Source organism: Oncorhynchus masou, chromosome 28, assembly GCF_036934945.1.
Source record: "Oncorhynchus masou masou isolate Uvic2021 chromosome 28, UVic_Omas_1.1, whole genome shotgun sequence".
Lineage (NCBI taxonomy): Eukaryota > Metazoa > Chordata > Actinopteri > Salmoniformes > Salmonidae > Oncorhynchus > Oncorhynchus masou.
Window position 1 is genome coordinate 62,448,820 of NC_088239.1, and position 18,199 is coordinate 62,467,018.

At 46.9% G+C, this 18,199-nt stretch overlaps 1 protein-coding gene across 2 annotated transcripts in view; it reads left to right on the plus strand.

The window, feature by feature from the left end:
• The window catches only part of LOC135518049 (syntaxin-binding protein 1), a 48,170-nt gene that overhangs the window by 15,321 nt on the left and 14,650 nt on the right, over positions 1-18,199 (plus strand). For both annotated transcript variants that reach the window (XM_064942879.1, XM_064942880.1), the window contains exons 2-9: positions 259-308; positions 4,945-5,026; positions 5,295-5,371; positions 5,495-5,573; positions 6,006-6,109; positions 9,146-9,294; positions 15,999-16,083; positions 16,446-16,576. In XM_064942879.1, the coding sequence (XP_064798951.1) occupies positions 259-308; positions 4,945-5,026; positions 5,295-5,371; positions 5,495-5,573; positions 6,006-6,109; positions 9,146-9,294; positions 15,999-16,083; positions 16,446-16,576 (757 nt within the window). The remainder of the gene's footprint in view (positions 1-258; positions 309-4,944; positions 5,027-5,294; positions 5,372-5,494; positions 5,574-6,005; positions 6,110-9,145; positions 9,295-15,998; positions 16,084-16,445; positions 16,577-18,199) is intronic.

Genomic DNA, 18,199 nt, shown 5'->3' on the forward strand with positions numbered 1-18,199 from the left:
CTCCTGTGCTCCACTATCACTCGTCACTTTGGAAACAGTGTCTGTCAAGGAAATTAAATCAGACTGAGAAAATGACTGAGAAAATGACTGTATATTATGAACCTGTACTGTACACTCAAATGCTAGGGGTTTTGACATTGAAAATAACAAAAACAGAATTGTATCAACTGAAATTGGTCAGATGCACACACAGTGAAGGCGCATGTGAAGAAAATAATACTGTTCTGACCTGTGCATCTCCTCTCTTCTCCTTCACAGAGATTATGAATGATGTCATCAAGAAGGTGAAGAAGAAGGGGGAATGGAAGGTGAGAGTTTATTTTTGCAGTCCACCATGTGTTCCTTTTTTCCCTTTTTTTTACACTGACACTTAGCAACAAACTGGTGTGGTCATTCTACTGTGGTCCCTGCAGTGTACTCTCAAACTGGTGTGATCATTCTACTGTGGACCCTGCAGTGTACTCTCAAACTGGTGTGATCATTCTACTGTGGACCCTGCAGTGTACTCTCAAACTGGTGTGGTCATTCTACTGTGGTCCCTGCAGTGTACTCTCAAACTGGTGTGATCATTCTACTGTGGTCCCTGCAGTGTACTCTCAAACTGGTGTGACCATTCTACTGTGGACCCTGCAGTGTACTCTCAAACTGGTGTGGTCATTCTACTGTGGTCCCTGCAGTGTACTCTCAAACTGGTGTGACCATTCTACTGTGGACCCTGCAGTGTACTCTCAAACTGATGTGATCATTCTACTGTGGTCCCTGCAGTGTACTCTCAAACTGGTGTGACCATTCTACTGTGGTCCCTGCAGTGTACTCTCAAACTGGTGTGATCATTCTACTGTGGTCCCTGCAGTGTACTCTCAAACTGGTGTGATCATTCTACTGTGGTCCCTGCAGTGTACTCTCAAACTGGTGTGGTCATTCTACTGTGGTACCTGCAGTGTACTCTCAAACTGGTGTGATCATTCTACTGTGGTCCCTGCAGTGTACTCTCAAACTGGTGTGGTCATTCTACTGTGGTCCCTGCAGTGTACTCTCAAACTGGTGTGATCATTCTACTGTGGTCCCTGCAGTGTACTCTCAAACTGGTGTGGTCATTCTACTGTGGTCCCTGCAGTGTACTCTCAAACTGGTGTGGTCATTCTACTGTGGTCCCTGCAGTGTACTCTCAAACTGGTGTGATCATTCTACTGTGGTGCCTGCAGTGTACTCTCAAACTGGTGTGGTCATTCTACTGTGGTCCCTGCAGTGTACTCTCTAACTGGTGTGATCATTCTACTGTGGTGCCTGCAGTGTACTCTCAAACTGGTGTGGTCATTCTACTGTGGTCCCTGCAGTGTACTCTCTAACTGGTGTGATCATTCTACTGTGGTCCCTGCAGTGTACTCTCAAACTGGTGTGATCATTCTACTGTGGTCCCTGCAGTGTACTCTCAAACTGGTGTGGTCATTCTACTGTGGTCCCTGCAGTGTACTCTCAAACTGGTGTGATCATTCTACTGTGGTCCCTGCAGTGTACTCTCAAACTGGTGTGGTCATTCTACTGTGGTCCCTGCAGTGTACTCTCAAACTGGTGTGGTCATTCTACTGTGGTGCCTGCAGTGTACTCTCAAACTGGTGTGATCATTCTACTGTGGTCCCTGCAGTGTACTCTCAAACTGGTGTGGTCATTCTACTGTGGTCCCTGCAGTGTACTCTCAAACTGGTGTGATTAGAACGTCCAGTTTCGATTGACGCAACAGTCAGAGTTTGAGCTGGTCACAGTTTTTTCATTGAAACATTTTGCACAAACACAGTCCTTACAAAGTTATGTCCTGAATGTGACCAGTTTGTTTTTGGATCCAATGTCCAGATATTCACAAAAGTACAGTGGGTCCTCATGTAAAAGTTGCAGCATACAGCTTGCGTGATGCTGCACAATGTTATGGCATGTTGGAGTGCATGACGTATTTTATGTTCCTGTCAGACATTGTTGCCGTTGATGCTAGTTTGATCATCAGAGGGCATCTTTATGAAGCTTGTTGGTGCTTGGTTACTTTTACAAATAATCCTACAGAGGTCCATGCAGGCCAGATGTTTTGATTGCTAAACCCTATCTGAAAGGTTTTTAATGAACCTAGTTTTGCCAAGCAACACAAAATGTTTTACAGATGGTCTCTCTTTCAGAGTGAAACGGTGCTGAAATAGTTGACCACACTCCGGTTGACCACACACTTCAAATCCTATCATAACAATTGGATGACTTTGGGTGTTTCAGTATACAACAATTTCATGCCATCAATTGCATTAGCCTACTTTATTCCAATATTTGTGTCATTCAGTGATATTTATTCGCATAGTAATTGGTTCTGGATCCATCCAGATGTGGTTAGAAAACAGTGCATGTGGTGGGCTATGCAAAGAGATGGGTGAAGTGAAATGCTGTGCTAACGCGCATGAATACATTTAAAGTCCCTAAACTCGGCAAGAGTCTATTGTCCTGCTAAACCATTTACACCTGTCCTACAGCCTTGTTGAGTACTTACAGTACGATGCACTTTCACTCCATTCTCCACATGACTCTCTGCCACCAGATGCTTCCTTCTATTGTTGAGATCTATTCGGTAACATTCCACAGGTAAATGTAATAAATGAAACACATAGCTGTGGTCTGGAAAACATGTTAAACCTTTTGGGGGGTTTTATTAATCTGTGTTTAGTAGCTGAGGCTTTATGGCTTCGACATCAACTTGTTAATTTAGCAGACATCACTTGCAGTAAACCATATATTTTATGAATATAACAGAATATAACGTAAAATTTTAGTTTCTCTTAGAATAAAAACCTAACAACAGTTGTAGTAAGTAATAGCTACATAGGAAGAGCAATTCTTACACTATTGTTCTAAATTCAATCACCCTCTTCTTCTTCATCTTCCTCATTCAGTTCACTCAAATTAAATTGTAATACATTTTGTCACTCCTGTTCAACAACTCCAAATCACTTTTGCATGTGCTCCAAAGGGTTAACATGATATAGGTTCATTAAATAATCCAAAGGAAAATGTGACTATTTATTAGCCTAGTGTATATAAGTATTTTAGGCATATCATGTGAATTAGGCCTCATGTCAAATCATTGTCAAAGTGCAAGAGATACTGTTGCATGACAAACAGGGGCTGTTAGATTACAATATAATTGTTCTGCCCATTAAATGCATTATAAGTAATAACAGAGTCTGTCTAATGAGAAAAACAATGTAAAGCCTTTAATATACAGCATAGAACAGTTTAAAAACAGACTTGTGAAATGGCTTTATCTGACATGTTGCATTGCGTGAGGCTTGATGATCCCAGCATCACTAGGATATTAAACAAACACTCAAACAGAAGCAGGAACATAAGCATAGGGCTGAGTGACTCACTCATTTCTGGCTTTTGTTCATATTATAATGCAGGGTTAAAGACACATTCTTTCTGATTGTCTTTAGCGTATGCAGTCTCTCTCCTCTTGCTACATCTCATTTCATTTGAATTATTATGTGATTATAAGAAATGTATATATTTGCAGGGGTTGATGCATTTTTTGTTTGGGCAAATCAGGTCTGTGATACTGAAAGGAAAGTAAAGGAGTTTGAAATGTAAAACGTTAGAGGACTTAAGCATCAAATACATTGCAAGTTTGCCCCTTTTGGCCATTAGGCTATACTTTACAATAGGACTCAACTCTGACTGACGTCATTATCTATCGGTAGTCTAAACTGTGCACAAATTGGGGGATTTTTCACACCTCGCTGAGCTATTGGTAAATTAATTGTCGTGTGAATATTTCAGTCCGAGAGTCTCTCTCCTACATCGGGCAAGGTGGTCCCTGAGTTGAGAGAGAACATGGGTAAGCACAAGGGCACAATAATAACCTACTGTCTGTAGTCATAAAACAATTAGGCAAAATAAATGTATGTTATTTTGTTGGGTAACGAATCGGCTCTTGGGAACTCGTGAAGAGGCGGCTTCTATCTTCAATATAATCATTCATTCAGAAGGTTCGACCCATAGGAGTGAGGCCTGCAGTAGATTAAATTAGATTACCAGGTTCATTTTTCATTAGGTTATAATGATCCATGCCTTCTGGGAATGTTAGAAAGTCCAAAAGTTGGTGGTGGCGTTATGAAATTGTCTGACAGAGGTATTACAATGGAAATAAATCAAATATCCGTCTGTCTGCCTATTTCAAGACATGACATGTAAGGGTGCAATGAGATACCCTATGGGTAGGACAATACTTTTGTAGTCAATCAACTTGAAAAACGTATACTTAAAAACTGAAAATCAACCAATGTCAGCCTTTCAATGCTTTATTATCCAAGTGTTGAAAGTGTGTAGGCGACGGAGAGAAACAAAATGGTGCATTTTGAGGCCTTCTACCCTGTGTAGCTCAGTTGGTAGAACATGGTTCTTGCAATGCCAGGGTTGTGGGTTTGAATCCCATGGAGGACCAGTATGAAGATGTATGCCAGAATGGGGTGTTACAAACTGATCCGTAGCCACAGCCATTTTTTCACAAATATGCGGGTCACATTTGACTATTTCATAAACCATGTTACGGGCTGTATTAAACTACTCGGGCTGCAGACTTGTTTGGTAATCAACAACCTGGTAACTTGATGAGTATGGTTTAAGATGGCACTGGAAGAAAGGAAAGTGGCTCCTGGATAGCTACTTCAGGACATGTTTTTCAAAAGCAGTCACCTAATGTAGGCGATCTAAATGAATTTAGATCAATCTCTTTTTCTGGTGCTCCTGAATCCTGTTCAGTCAGGTGCTTCTAACTTTTAAAAGTTGGGTGCACCGGTGCTACCAATGTTAAAAGTCAACATGTTTAGAGACTTTGTTTTCTGAAGCCTCTGACTAACTCTTTTGTGTATCTCACTCTCCCTGGTTTCTCATTGGTTTCTCTTCCTGTCTCAGGCGCTGATTGTGGACCAGCTGAGCATGAGGATGCTGTCCTCCTGCTGCAAGATGACAGACATCATGTCAGATGGCATCACCAGTAAGCCATTGTTAGCACTGCAGCAAAGATACTGTATATGATGACGAAATGGTCTGGTCTCCGCCTTAATGAGAGTTTTTGTTCCAAAGGTCGGAAGACAGGCAGTCTGCTTATCGGTTTACTTATTGTGGACAGATTATGATGAGATTGAACCCTCTTGCTTTGCCTCTTCATCTCTGACTGTAGCTACCATTTGGTAAACATGGCTCAGCATTCAGTAAACATGATATAACCACATCTCTCCCTTCTGTTTATTTTCTCTCTCTAGTTGTGGAGGACATAAACAAACGGCGAGAGCCTCTTCCCACCCTGGAGGCCATTTACCTGATTACCCCCACGGACAAGGTACACGCACGCACACGCACACACACACACACACACACACACACACACACACACACACACACACACACACACACACACACACACACACACACGCCTCACTATCTTGTATCCTTAATTTTCCAGTCTGTGCAGACCCTGATTGGCGATTTCAAAGACCCCCATTCAGCCAAATACAAAGCAGCCCACGTCTTCTTCACTGACTGTGAGTAGATACCCGAGGAGCCTTTCCACTACACAGATTCACTACACAGGTCATTAAATGCAACCACAGACGCAGCCACAGCCAATCATTGAATACTCTCACAGCCATTCATTCTTAGTGGAGAGGGCTGTGATGTTGGTTAAAGGGTTTCATGGAAGGAATCATGTGTAACCAAAGAGAATACTTTTTTTCACTGTTCAATTTATTACAAAACGGAGTTGATCTAGACATCCAAAATAGACAATCGCTCTGAATTTCACCAACATAATCCTATGAAAAGCCTCTTACAGTAAGTAGTGTGTGCATACATTTTCATATGGGTGGCCCCAGCAGGAATCAAACTCACAATCCGGATGTTGCAGGTGCCATGCTCTACCAGATGAGCCACACAGAACCAGCACTGAAACTCACATCAACCTCTCCCTGTTTCAGCCTGCCCGGACCCACTGTTCAACGAGTTAGTAAAGAGCCGTGCTTCCAAATCCATCAAGACCCTGACTGAGATCAACATCGCCTTCCTGCCCTACGAATCACAGGTACTAAACAGAGGGAGGGAGAGAAGCAGAGGGAGGGAGAGAAGCAGAGGGAGGGAGAGAAACAGGGAGGGAAAGAGAGAGAAACAGAGGGAGGGAAAGAGAGAGAAACAGAGTGAGGGAGAAAAACAGAGGGAGGGAAAGAGAGAGAAACAGAGGGAGGGAAAGAGAGAGAAACAGGGAGGGAAAGAGAGAGAGAAACAGAGGGAGGGAAAGAGAGAGAAACAGAGGGAGGGAAAGAAAGAGAAACAGGGAGGGCAAGAGAGAGAAACAGAGTGAGGGAGAAAAACAGAGGGAGGGAAAGAGAGAGAAACAGAGGGAGGGAAAGAGAGAGAAACAGAGGGAGGGAGAGAGACAGAGGGAGAGAGAGAAACAGAGGGAGGGAGAGAAACAGAGGGAGGGAGAGAAACAGATGGAGAGAGAGAAACAAGGGGAGGGAAAGAGAGAGAGAAACAGAGGGAGAGAGAGAAACAGAGGGAGGGAGAGAAACAGAGGGATGGAGAAAAACAGATGGAGAGAGAGAAACAAGGGGAGGGAGAGAGAGAAACAGAGGGAGGGAGAGAAACAGAGGGATGGAGAAAAACAGAGGGAGAGTGAGAAACAAGGGGAGGGAAAGAGGGAGAGAAACAGAGGGAGAGAGAGAAACAGAGGGAGAGAGAGAAACAGAGGGAGGGAGAGAAACAGAGGGATGGAGAAAAACAGAGGGAGAGTGAGAAACAAGGGGAGGGAAAGAGGGAGAGAAACAGAGGGAGGGAGAGAGACAGAGGGAGAGAGACAGAGGGAGAGAGACAGAGGGAGAGAGACAGAGGGAGAGAGAGAAGCGGAGGGAGAGAGAGAAGCGGAGGGAGAGAGAGAAGCGGAGGGAGAGAGAGAAGCAGACGGAGAGAGAGAAGCAGACGGAGAGAGAAACAGACAGAGGGAGAGAAACAGAGAGATATGGAGATGGAGGGAGATTGATCAATCCAGAAAGAGCTAAGCAGAGAAAATCGAATCACATTGTATTTGTCACATGCTTCGTAAATAACAGGTGTAGACAAACAGTGAAATGTTCCCAACAATGCAGAATTTAAATAGTAGAAAAAATACAAGCGCAAGATACAGAGATCCTAGAATAGCCAGAGAGATCGATTGAGATGGAGAAAGGTAGGAGGGAGAGAGAGATTGTGAAAGGCTGTAAGTGAAGAGAGAGGATCAGAAAGAGATGGAGACAGACAGAAATAGGTATGGAGGGATATCAGTAAAGAGGATCAGATATATACATATATATAGTAGTGATGGGGGGAAATCATGCAGTTACATATCGGGATATTATTTTTCATTATATGTCGTATCGTTTGTACAATATCATTTTTGTGCTACTTCACTGTACCTGCACCAAAACTCCAGTATCTTCTATTTAAATAGGGAGCCAATTTGTTTTCAGCTCTTTGATTTCCATGACTGATCTAAAACCCATCTTCTCATGGCTCTCCCTTGTCCCTCTGCAGCAGACAAATGGTGAACAATATGTTTGGAACATCAAATCGCAATAAAATCACCGTATCGAATCGCAATTCATATAGAATAGTGAGAATGGTAATACATATCGTATCGGCACCGAAGTATTATGATAATATCGTATTGTGAGGTCTCTGGCAATATCCAGCCCTAAATAGATGGATAGATAGCAAGGAAAGCACATAGGGATAGGAAGACAAAGGGAGCGATGAAAACAAGAGAGAAGAGAGAAAGACATATCCAGCCACCTAGGTCCCTTTATCCCCAGAGCCACGGCTGCTTTAACACACAGCTGACAGAGTCTGCCAAATGGTACACACTATTCCCTTTATAGTGCACTACTTTTGACCAGGGCACACTATATCGGGAATAGGGTGCTACTTGGGACGTAGACTGACTGTGTGAGTCACCAGTAAGCTAAGGGTTGTTTACTGATAGACTGTTTACTGATAGACTACTCCAGAACTACTCACAGCTCTCTGGCTGGCTGACGATGCTTTGCCCATCCTGTCTCAGATGATTATTTCAGAGGCATAGGTTTTTGCTCCTGGCGAAATGCTGCCTCATAAGCCTGTCTCAGGACCCCGCCTCATTGGCTCCCTCAGCCTCCCCGCACCATACGGCAGCCAATAGGAGTGGGGCAAGGAGAGGGACCCATATGCACAGCAGAAGGGTGGTCATGTGACCTTGGGCAGATGGGGCCACAGGGTGGGTGGTTGTGTTCTATAGGAAGGGGAGAGGAGAGGAGAAGGAGAGGTAAAGGAGGGGAAAGAGAAAAGTAGAGTGGAGGAGGGGAGAGAAGAGGAATGGTAGAGGAATGGCGAAGGAGAGGAGAGAGAAAGGACAGAAGAGGGGAGATACAGTGAGAGATACAGACGGTGAATGTGATGAAGGGTGGGGGAGGAGAGGAGAAGAGAGGACTGCAGCAGAGACAAAGGCAGGAAGGAAAGGCCACAGTCTAGGCACTGTCACTGAATATCAGCTCACACACACATACAGAAGCTAGGAGGCCTGATTTTGCCCTCAGAAAGACCCAGAGTAGGCCAGTAGTACAAAACAGGAAACCTAGATAGAAAATACTCTGTTGTTGCGAACAAATGATTACACCATCACAATCCTTAGAACATAATATACAGTGTAACTGTGGATCAACATGGTATATAACTTAGCCTTGTAGAAAAATGATAACACCCACACACACATACACACACACACACACACATACATTTGACCTCTGCACATTTAGAGGTCGACATTTCGGTATGATACTGTACCCCTTTCAAGACAATGTTAGATGCATTTTTTGGGGCAGTAACTCCCACTACCACAACTGTGGTAAGCTTGGTAGTGTGCATAATAACTATCTTCTATAAAACTGAGCTTATCAACAATGCAGTTGGCTAGAGAATGATGCTCCTTTCCCTGCAAATGTCTGCTCTGCTTACATAAAGCACTATACAAATAACATTTTAGTGATTCAATTTGAGTGTGTGCGTGTGCGCGTGCGTGTGCGTGTGCGCGTGTGTGTGTGTGTGTGTGCAGGTGTACTCTTTGGACAACCCGGATGCCTTCCAGAGTTTCTACAGCCCCCATAAGACCCAGCTGAAGAACCCAGTGATGGAGAGGCTGGCAGACCAGCTGGCCACCCTGTGTGCCACCCTGAAGGAGTACCCCGCTGTTAGATACCGAGGGTGAGCCACAGGGACACAAACATGACTGTGTCCCAAATGTCACCCTATTCCTATATAGTGTACTTCTGGGCACAGGTCAAAAGTAGTACACTATGTAAATAATAGGGTGCCATCCTTTCATTTATCTAGGCAAGTCAGTTAAGAACAAACACTGACGGCCTAGGAACAGTGGGTTAACTGCCTGTTCAGGGGCAGAACGACAGATTTTTACCTTATCAGCTCAGGGATTTGATCTAGCAACCTTTCGGTTACTGGCCCAATGCTCTAATCACTAGCCTACCTGCCACCCATATCATTGACAGAAGGGAGAAAAGCTCTCATTCACAGGAGGTAGGAAACCTCTAATTCACAGGAGGTAGGAAACCTCTCATTGACAGAAGGGAAGTAACCTCTCATTGACAGAAGAAAAGCAACCTCTCATTGACAGAAGAGAAGCAACCTCTCATTGACAGAAGGGAGACAACCTCTCATTGGCAGAAGGGAAGTAACCTCTCATTGACAGAAGGGAGGTAACCTCTCATTGACAGAAGGGAGACAACCTCTCATTGACAGAAGGGAGGTAACCTCTCATTGACAGGAGGGAGGCAACCTCTCATTGACAGAAGGGAGGTAACCTCTCATTGACAGAAGGGAGACAACCTCTCATTGACAGAAGGGAGACAACCTCTCATTGACAGAAGGGAGGTAACCTCTCATTGACAGAAGGGAGGAAACCTCTCATTGACAGAAGAGAGGTAACCTCTCATTCACAGGAGGTAGGAAAACTCTAATTGACAGAAGGGAGGTAACCTCTCATTGACAGAAGGGCGACAACCTCTCATTGACAGAAGGGAGGTAACCTCTCATTGACAGAAGGGAGGAAACCTCTCATTGACAGGAGGGAGACAACCTCTCATTGACAGAAGGGAGGTAACCTCTCATTGACAGGAGGGAGAAAACCTCTCATTGACAGAAGGGAGGTAACCTCTCATTGACAGAAGGGAGGTAACCTCTCATTTACAGAAGGGAGGTAACCTCTCATTGACAGGAGGGAGACAACCTCTCATTGACAGGAGGGAGAAAACCTCTCATTGACAGAAGGGAGGTAACCTCTCATTTACAGAAGGGAGGTAACCTCTCATTGACAGGAGGGAGACAACCTCTCATTGACAGAAGGGAGGTAACCTCTCATTGACAGGAGGGAGAAAATCTCTCATTGACAGAAGGGAGGTAACCTCTCATTGACAGAAGGGAGGTAACCTCTCATTGACAGGAGGGAGACAACCTCTCATTGACAGAAGGGAGGTAACCTCTCATTGACAGGAGGGAGGTAACCTCTCATTGACAGGAGGGAGGTAACCTCTCATTGACAGGAGGGAGGTAACCTCTCATTGACAGAAGGGAGGTAACCTCTCATTGACAGGAGGGAGACAACCTCTCATTGACAGGAGGGAGGTAACCTCTCATTGACAGGAGGGAGGTAACCTCTCATTTACAGGAGGGAGGTAACCTCTCATTGACAGGAGGGAGGTAACCTCTCATTGACAGGAGGGAGGTAACCTCTCATTGACAGGAGGGAGAAAACCTCTCATTGACAGGAGGGAGAAAACCTCTCATTGACAGGAGGGAGAAAACCTCTCATTGACAGAAGGGAGGTAACCTCTCATTGACAGGAGGGAGACAACTCTCATTGACAGGAGGGAGACAACCTCTCATTGACAGGAGGGAGGCAAACTCTCATTGACAGGAGGGAGGCAACCTCTCATTGACAGAAGGGAGGTAACCTCTCATTGACAGGAGGGAGAAAACCTCTCATTGACAGGAGGGAGAAAATCTCTCATTGACAGGAGGGAGGCAACCTCTCATTGACAGAAGGAGGCAACCTCTCATTGACAGGAGGAGGCAACCTCTCATTGACAGGAGGAGACAACCTCTCATTGACAGAAGGGAGGCAACCTCTCATTGACAGGAGGAGGCAACCTCTCATTGACAGGAGGGAGGCAACCTCTCATTGACAGAAGGGAGGCAACCTCTCATTGACAGGAGGGAGGCAACCTCTCATTGACAGGAGGGAGACAACCTCTCATTAACAGGAGGGAGAAAACCTCTCATTGACAGGAGGGAGGCAACCTCTCATTGACAGGAGGGAGAAAACCTCTCATTGACAGAAGGGAGGTAACCTCTCATTGACAGAAGGGAGGTAACCTCTCATTGACAGGAGGGAGGTAACCTCTCATTGACAGGAGGGAGGTAACCTCTCATTGACAGGAGGGAGGTAACCTCTCATTGACAGGAGGGAGGTAACCTCTCATTGACAGAAGGGAGAAAACCTCTCATTGACAGGAGGGAGGCAACCTCTCATTGACAGGAGGGAGAAAACCTCTCATTGACAGGAGGGAGAAAACCTCTCATGACAGAAGGGAGGTAACCTCTCATTGACAGGAGGGAGGCAACCTCTCATTGACAGGAGGGAGAAAACCTCTCATTGACAGAAGGGAGGTAACCTCTCATTGACAGGAGGGAGAAAACCTCTCATTGACAGAAGGGAGGTAACCTCTCATTGACAGGAGGGAGGCAACCTCTCATTGACAGGAGGGAGAAAACCTCTCATGACAGAAGGGAGGTAACCTCTCATTGACAGGAGGGAGGCAACCTCTCATTGACAGGAGGGAGAAAACCTCTCATTGACAGAAGGGAGGTAACCTCTCATTGACAGGAGGGAGACAACCTCTCATTGACAGAAGGGAGGTAACCTCTCATTGACAGGAGGGAGACAACCTCTCATTGACAGAAGGGAGGTAACCTCTCATTGACAGGAGGGAGACAACCTCTCATTGACAGGAGGGAGAAAACCTCTCATTGACAGAAGGGAGGTAACCTCTCATTGACAGGAGGGAGACAACCTCTCATTGACAGAAGGGAGGTAACCTCTCATTGACAGGAGGGAGACAACCTCTCATTGACAGGAGGGAGACAACCTCTCATTGACAGGAGGGAGGCAACCTCTCATTGACAGGAGGGAGAAAACCTCTCATTGACAGAAGGGAGGTAACCTCTCATTGACAGGAGGGAGACAACCTCTCATTGACAGGAGGGAGACAACCTCTCATTGACAGGAGGGAGGTAACCTCTCATTGACAGAAGGGAGGTAACCTCTCATTGACAGAAGGGAGGTAACCTCTCATTGACAGGAGGGAGACAACCTCTCATTGACAGAAGGGAGGTAACCTCTCATTGACAGGAGGGAGGTAACCTCTCATTGACAGGAGGGAGACAACCTCTCATTGACAGGAGGGAGGTAACCTCTCATTGACAGGAGGGAGACAACCTCTCATTGACAGGAGGGAGGTAACCTCTCATTGACAGGAGGGAGACAACCTCTCATTGACAGGAGGGAGGCAAACTCTCATTGACAGGAGGGAGGCAACCTCTCATTGACAGAAGGGAGGTAACCTCTCATTGACAGGAGGGAGAAAACCTCTCATTGACAGGAGGGAGAAAATCTCTCATTGACAGGAGGGAGGCAACCTCTCATTGACAGAAGGGAGGCAACCTCTCATTGACAGGAGGGAGGCAACCTCTCATTGACAGGAGGGAGACAACCTCTCATTGACAGAAGGGAGGCAACCTCTCATTGACAGGAGGGAGGCAACCTCTCATTGACAGGAGGGAGGCAACCTCTCATTGACAGAAGGGAGGCAACCTCTCATTGACAGGAGGGAGGCAACCTCTCATTGACAGGAGGGAGACAACCTCTCATTGACAGGAGGGAGAAAACCTCTCATTGACAGGAGGGAGGCAACCTCTCATTGACAGGAGGGAGAAAACCTCTCATTGACAGAAGGGAGGTAACCTCTCATTGACAGAAGGGAGACAACCTCTCATTGACAGAAGGGAGGCAACCTCTCATTGACAGGAGGGAGGCAACCTCTCATTGACAGGAGGGAGAAAACCTCTCATTGACAGGAGGGAGACAACCTCTCATTGACAGAAGGGAGGTAACCTCTCATTGACAGGAGGGAGAAAACCTCTCATTGACAGGAGGGACAAAACCTCTCATTGACAGGAGGGAGACAACCTCTCATTGACAGGAGGGAGAAAACCTCTCATTGACAGAAGGGAGGTAACCTCTCATTGACAGAAGGGAGGTAACCTCTCATTGACAGAAGGGAGGTAACCTCTCATTGACAGAAGGGAGGTAACCTCTCATTGACAGGAGGGAGAAAACCTCTCATTGACAGGAGGGAGACAACCTCTCATTGACAGAAGGGAGGTAACCTCTCATTGACAGGAGGGAGAAGACCTCTCATTGACAGAAGGGAGGTGACCTCTCATTGACAGGAGGGAGACAACTCTCATTGACAGAAGGGAGGTAACCTCTCATTGACAGAAGGGAGGTGACCTCTCATTGACAGAAGGGAGACAACCTCTCATTGACAGAAGGGAGGTGACCTCTCATTGACAGAAGGGAGACAACCTCTCATTGACAGAAGGGAGGTAACCTCTCATTGACAGAAGGGAGGTAACCTCTCATTGACAGGAGGGAGAAGACCTCTCATTGACAGAAGGGAGGTGACCTCTCATTGACAGGAGGGAGACAACTCTCATTGACAGAAGGGAGGTAACCTCTCATTGACAGAAGGGAGGTGACCTCTCATTGACAGAAGGGAGACAACCTCTCATTGACAGAAGGGAGACAACCTCTCATTGACAGGAGGGAGGTAACCTCTCATTGACAGAAGGGAGACAACCTCTCATTGACAGGAGGGAGGTAACCTCTCATTGACAGAAGGGAGGTGACCTCTCATTGACAGGAGGGAGACAACCTCTCATTGACAGAAGGGAGACAACCTCTCATTGACAGGAGGGAGACAACCTCTCATTGACAGGAGGGAGGTAACCTCTCATTGACAGGAGGGAGAAAATCTCTCATTGACAGGAGGGAGGTAACCTCTCATTGACAGGAGGGAGGTAACCTCTCATTAACCTCTCATTGACAGGGAGGTAACCTCTCATTGACAGAAAACCTCTCATTGACAGGAGGAGAAAACCTCTCATTGACAGGAGGAGGTAACCTCTCATTGACAGGAGGGAGGTAACCTCTCATTGACAGGAGGGAGGTAACCTCTCATTGACAGGAGGAGAGGTAACCTCTCATTGACAGGAGGGGAACCTCTCATTGACAGGAGGAGAAAACCTCTCATTGACAGGAGGAGAAAACCTCTCATTGACAGGAGGGTAACCTCTCATTGACAGGAGGGAGAAAACCTCTCATTGACAGGAGGGAGAAAACCTCTCATTGACAGGAGGGAGGTAACCTCTCATTGACAGGAGGGAGGTAACCTCTCATTGACAGGAGGGAGAAAACCTCTCATTGACAGGAGGGAGAAAACCTCTCATTGACAGGAGGGAGGTAACCTCTCATTGACAGAAGGGAGGTGACCTCTCATTGACAGGAGGGAGACAACCTCTCATTGACAGGAGGGAGGTAACCTCTCATTGACAGGAGGGAGGCAACCTCTCATTGACAGGAGGGAGGTAACCTCTCATTGACAGAAGGGAGAAAACCTCTCATTGACAGGAGGGAGAAAACCTCTCATTGACAGGAGGGAGAAAACCTCTCATTGACAGGAGGGAGAAAACCTCTCATTGACAGGAGGGAGAAAACCTCTCATTGACAGAAGGGAGAAAACCTCTCATTGACAGGAGGGAGAAAACCTCTCATGACAGAAGGGAGGTAACCTCTCATTGACAGGAGGGAGGCAACCTCTCATTGACAGGATTGACAGAGGAGGGGAGGTAACCTCTCATTGACAGGAGGGAGGCAACCTCTCATTGACAGGAGGGAGGTAACCTCTCATTGACAGAAGGGAGAAAACCTCTCATTGACAGGAGGGAGAAAACCTCTCATTGACAGGAGGGAGAAAACCTCTCATGACAGAAGGGAGGTAACCTCTCATTGACAGGAGGGAGGTAACCTCTCATTGACAGAAGGGAGAAAACCTCTCATTGACAGGAGGGAGAAAACCTCTCATTGACAGGAGGGAGAAAACCTCTCATTGACAGGAGGGAGAAAACCTCTCATGACAGAAGGGAGGTAACCTCTCATTGACAGGAGGGAGGCAACCTCTCATTGACAGGAGGGAGGTAACCTCTCATTGACAGGAGGGAGGCAACCTCTCATTGACAGGAGGGAGGTAACCTCTCATTGACAGAAGGGAGAAAACCTCTCATTGACAGGAGGGAGAAAACCTCTCATTGACAGGAGGGAGAAAACCTCTCATGACAGAAGGGAGGTAACCTCTCATTGACAGGAGGGAGGTAACCTCTCATTGACAGAAGGGAGAAAACCTCTCATTGACAGGAGGGAGAAAACCTCTCATTGACAGGAGGGAGAAAACCTCTCATTGACAGGAGGGAGAAAACCTCTCATGACAGAAGGGAGGTAACCTCTCATTGACAGGAGGGAGGTAACCTCTCATTGACAGAAGGGAGAAAACCTCTCATTGACAGGAGGGAGAAAACCTCTCATTGACAGGAGGGAGACAACCTCTCATTGACAGGAGGGAGAAAACCTCTCATTGACAGGAGGGAGAAAACCTCTCATTGACAGAAGGGAGACAACCTCTCATTGACAGGAGGGAGGCAACTCTCATATTTTCAGTTTTCAGAATCTGTCTGTCTGTCTGTCTGTCTGTCTGTCTGTCTCTATCTCTCTCTATCAGTGAGTACAAAGACAATGCCACCCTGGCCCAGCTGTTGCAGGACAAACTGGATGCCTACAAGGCTGATGACCCCACCATGGGAGAGGTGAGGCAGGGATGGAACGAGGGAAGGAGGGGAGAGTGCTTAATAGATAACAAAATGAGAGGCAGAAGGAAATGTTTTAGCAGTGAAAATATGAGAACATAGAAGAAGATACTAAACTGAAATATATTGTTATTGTGTGCTACTTTAACAAGCACCATGCTACAAAAGATCCCATCTTGCACTCACTGTGGCACTTTGTAATCGTGTTTCAATGAAAAACGTGTTATAAATGAAATGTATTACTATTATTATTATTATTTATACTACATACATCTTTCATGTTGGAGCTACCAGGACACAGAGTGAATCTGCACCCCTCTCCTCTACCCCTCCTCCGTCTCTCCATCCTACCTTCTCTGCAGGGTCCTGATAAGGCTCGTTCTCAGCTGATCATCCTGGACAGGGCATTTGACCCCGTCTCCCCCGTCCTGCATGAGCTCACCTTCCAGGCCATGGGCTACGACCTGCTGCCCATCGAAAACGACGTCTACAGGTACGTGTGTGCATGTGTTTGTGTGTGTGTGTGTGTGCATGTGTGTATGTGTGTGCGTTTTCCACTGTGTGTGTGTCTCTGTATTCACATCCTTGTCTTACATTTACATTTAACATTTAAGTCATTTAGCAGACGCTCTTATCCAGAGCGACTTACAAATTGGTGAATTCACCTACTGACATCCAGTGGAACAGCCACTTTACAATAGTGCATCTAAATCATTAAGGGGGGGGGGTGAGAAGGATTACTTATCCTATCCTAGGTATTCCTTGAAGAGGTGGGGTTTCAGGTGTCTCCGGAAGGTGGTGATTGACTCCGCTGTCCTGGCGTCGTGAGGGAGTTTGTTCCACCATTGGGGGGCCAGAGCAGCGAACAGTTTTGACTGGGCTGAGCGGGAACTGTACTTCCTCAATGGTAGGGAGGCGAGCAGGCCAGAGGTGGATGAACGCAGTGCCCTTGCTTGGGTGTAGGGCCTGATCAGAGCCTGGAGGTACTGCGGTGCCGTTCCCCTCACAGCTCCGTAGGCAAGCACCATGGTCTTGTAGCGGATGCGAGCTTCAACTGGAAGCCAGTGGAGAGAGCGGAGGAGCGGGGTGACGTGAGAGAACTTGGGAAGGTTGAACACCAGACGGGCTGCGGCGTTCTGGATGAGTTGTAGGGGTTTAATGGCACAGGCAGGGAGCCCAGCCAGCAGCGAGTTGCAGTAATCCAGACGGGAGATGACAAGTGCCTGGATTAGGACCTGCGCCGCTTCCTGTGTGAGGCAGGGTCGTACTCTGCGGATGTTGTAGAGCATGAACCTACAGGAACGGGCCACCGCCATGATGTTGGTTGAGAACGACAGGGTGTTGTCCAGGATCACGCCAAGGTTCTTAGCGCTCTGGGAGGAGGACACAATGGAGTTGTCAACCGTGATGGCGAGATCATGGAACGGGCAGTCCTTCCCGGGAGGAAGAGCAGCTCCGTCTTGCCGAGGTTCAGCTTGAGGTGGTGATCCGTCATCCACACTGATATGTCTGCCAGACATGCAGAGATGCGATTCGCCACCTGGTCATCAGAAGGGGGAAAGGAGAAGATTAATTGTGTGTCGTCTGCATAGCAATGATAGGAGAGACCATGTGAGGTTATGACAGAGCCAAGTGACTTGGTGTATAGCGAGAATAGGAGAGGGCCTAGAACAGAGCCCTGGGGGACACCAGTGGTGAGAGCGCGTGGCGAGGAGACAGATTCTCGCCACGCCACCTGGTAGGAGCGACCTGTCAGGTAGGACGCAATCAAGCGTGGGCCGCGCCGGGAGATGCCCAACTCGGAGAGGGTGGAGAGCAGGATCTGATGGTTCACAGTATCGAAGGCAGCCGATAGGTCTAGAAGGATGAGAGCAGAGGAGAGAGAGTTAGCTTTAGCAGTGCGGAGCGCCTCCGTGATGCAGAGAAGAGCAGTCTCAGTTGAATGGCTAGTCTTGAAACCTGACTGATTTGGATCAAGAAGGTCATTCTGAGAGAGATAGCGGGAGAGCTGGCCAAGGACGGCACGTTCAAGAGTTTTGGAGAGAAAAGAAAGAAGGGATACTGGTCTGTAGTTGTTGACATCGGAGGGATCGAGTGTAGGTTTCTTCAGAAGGGG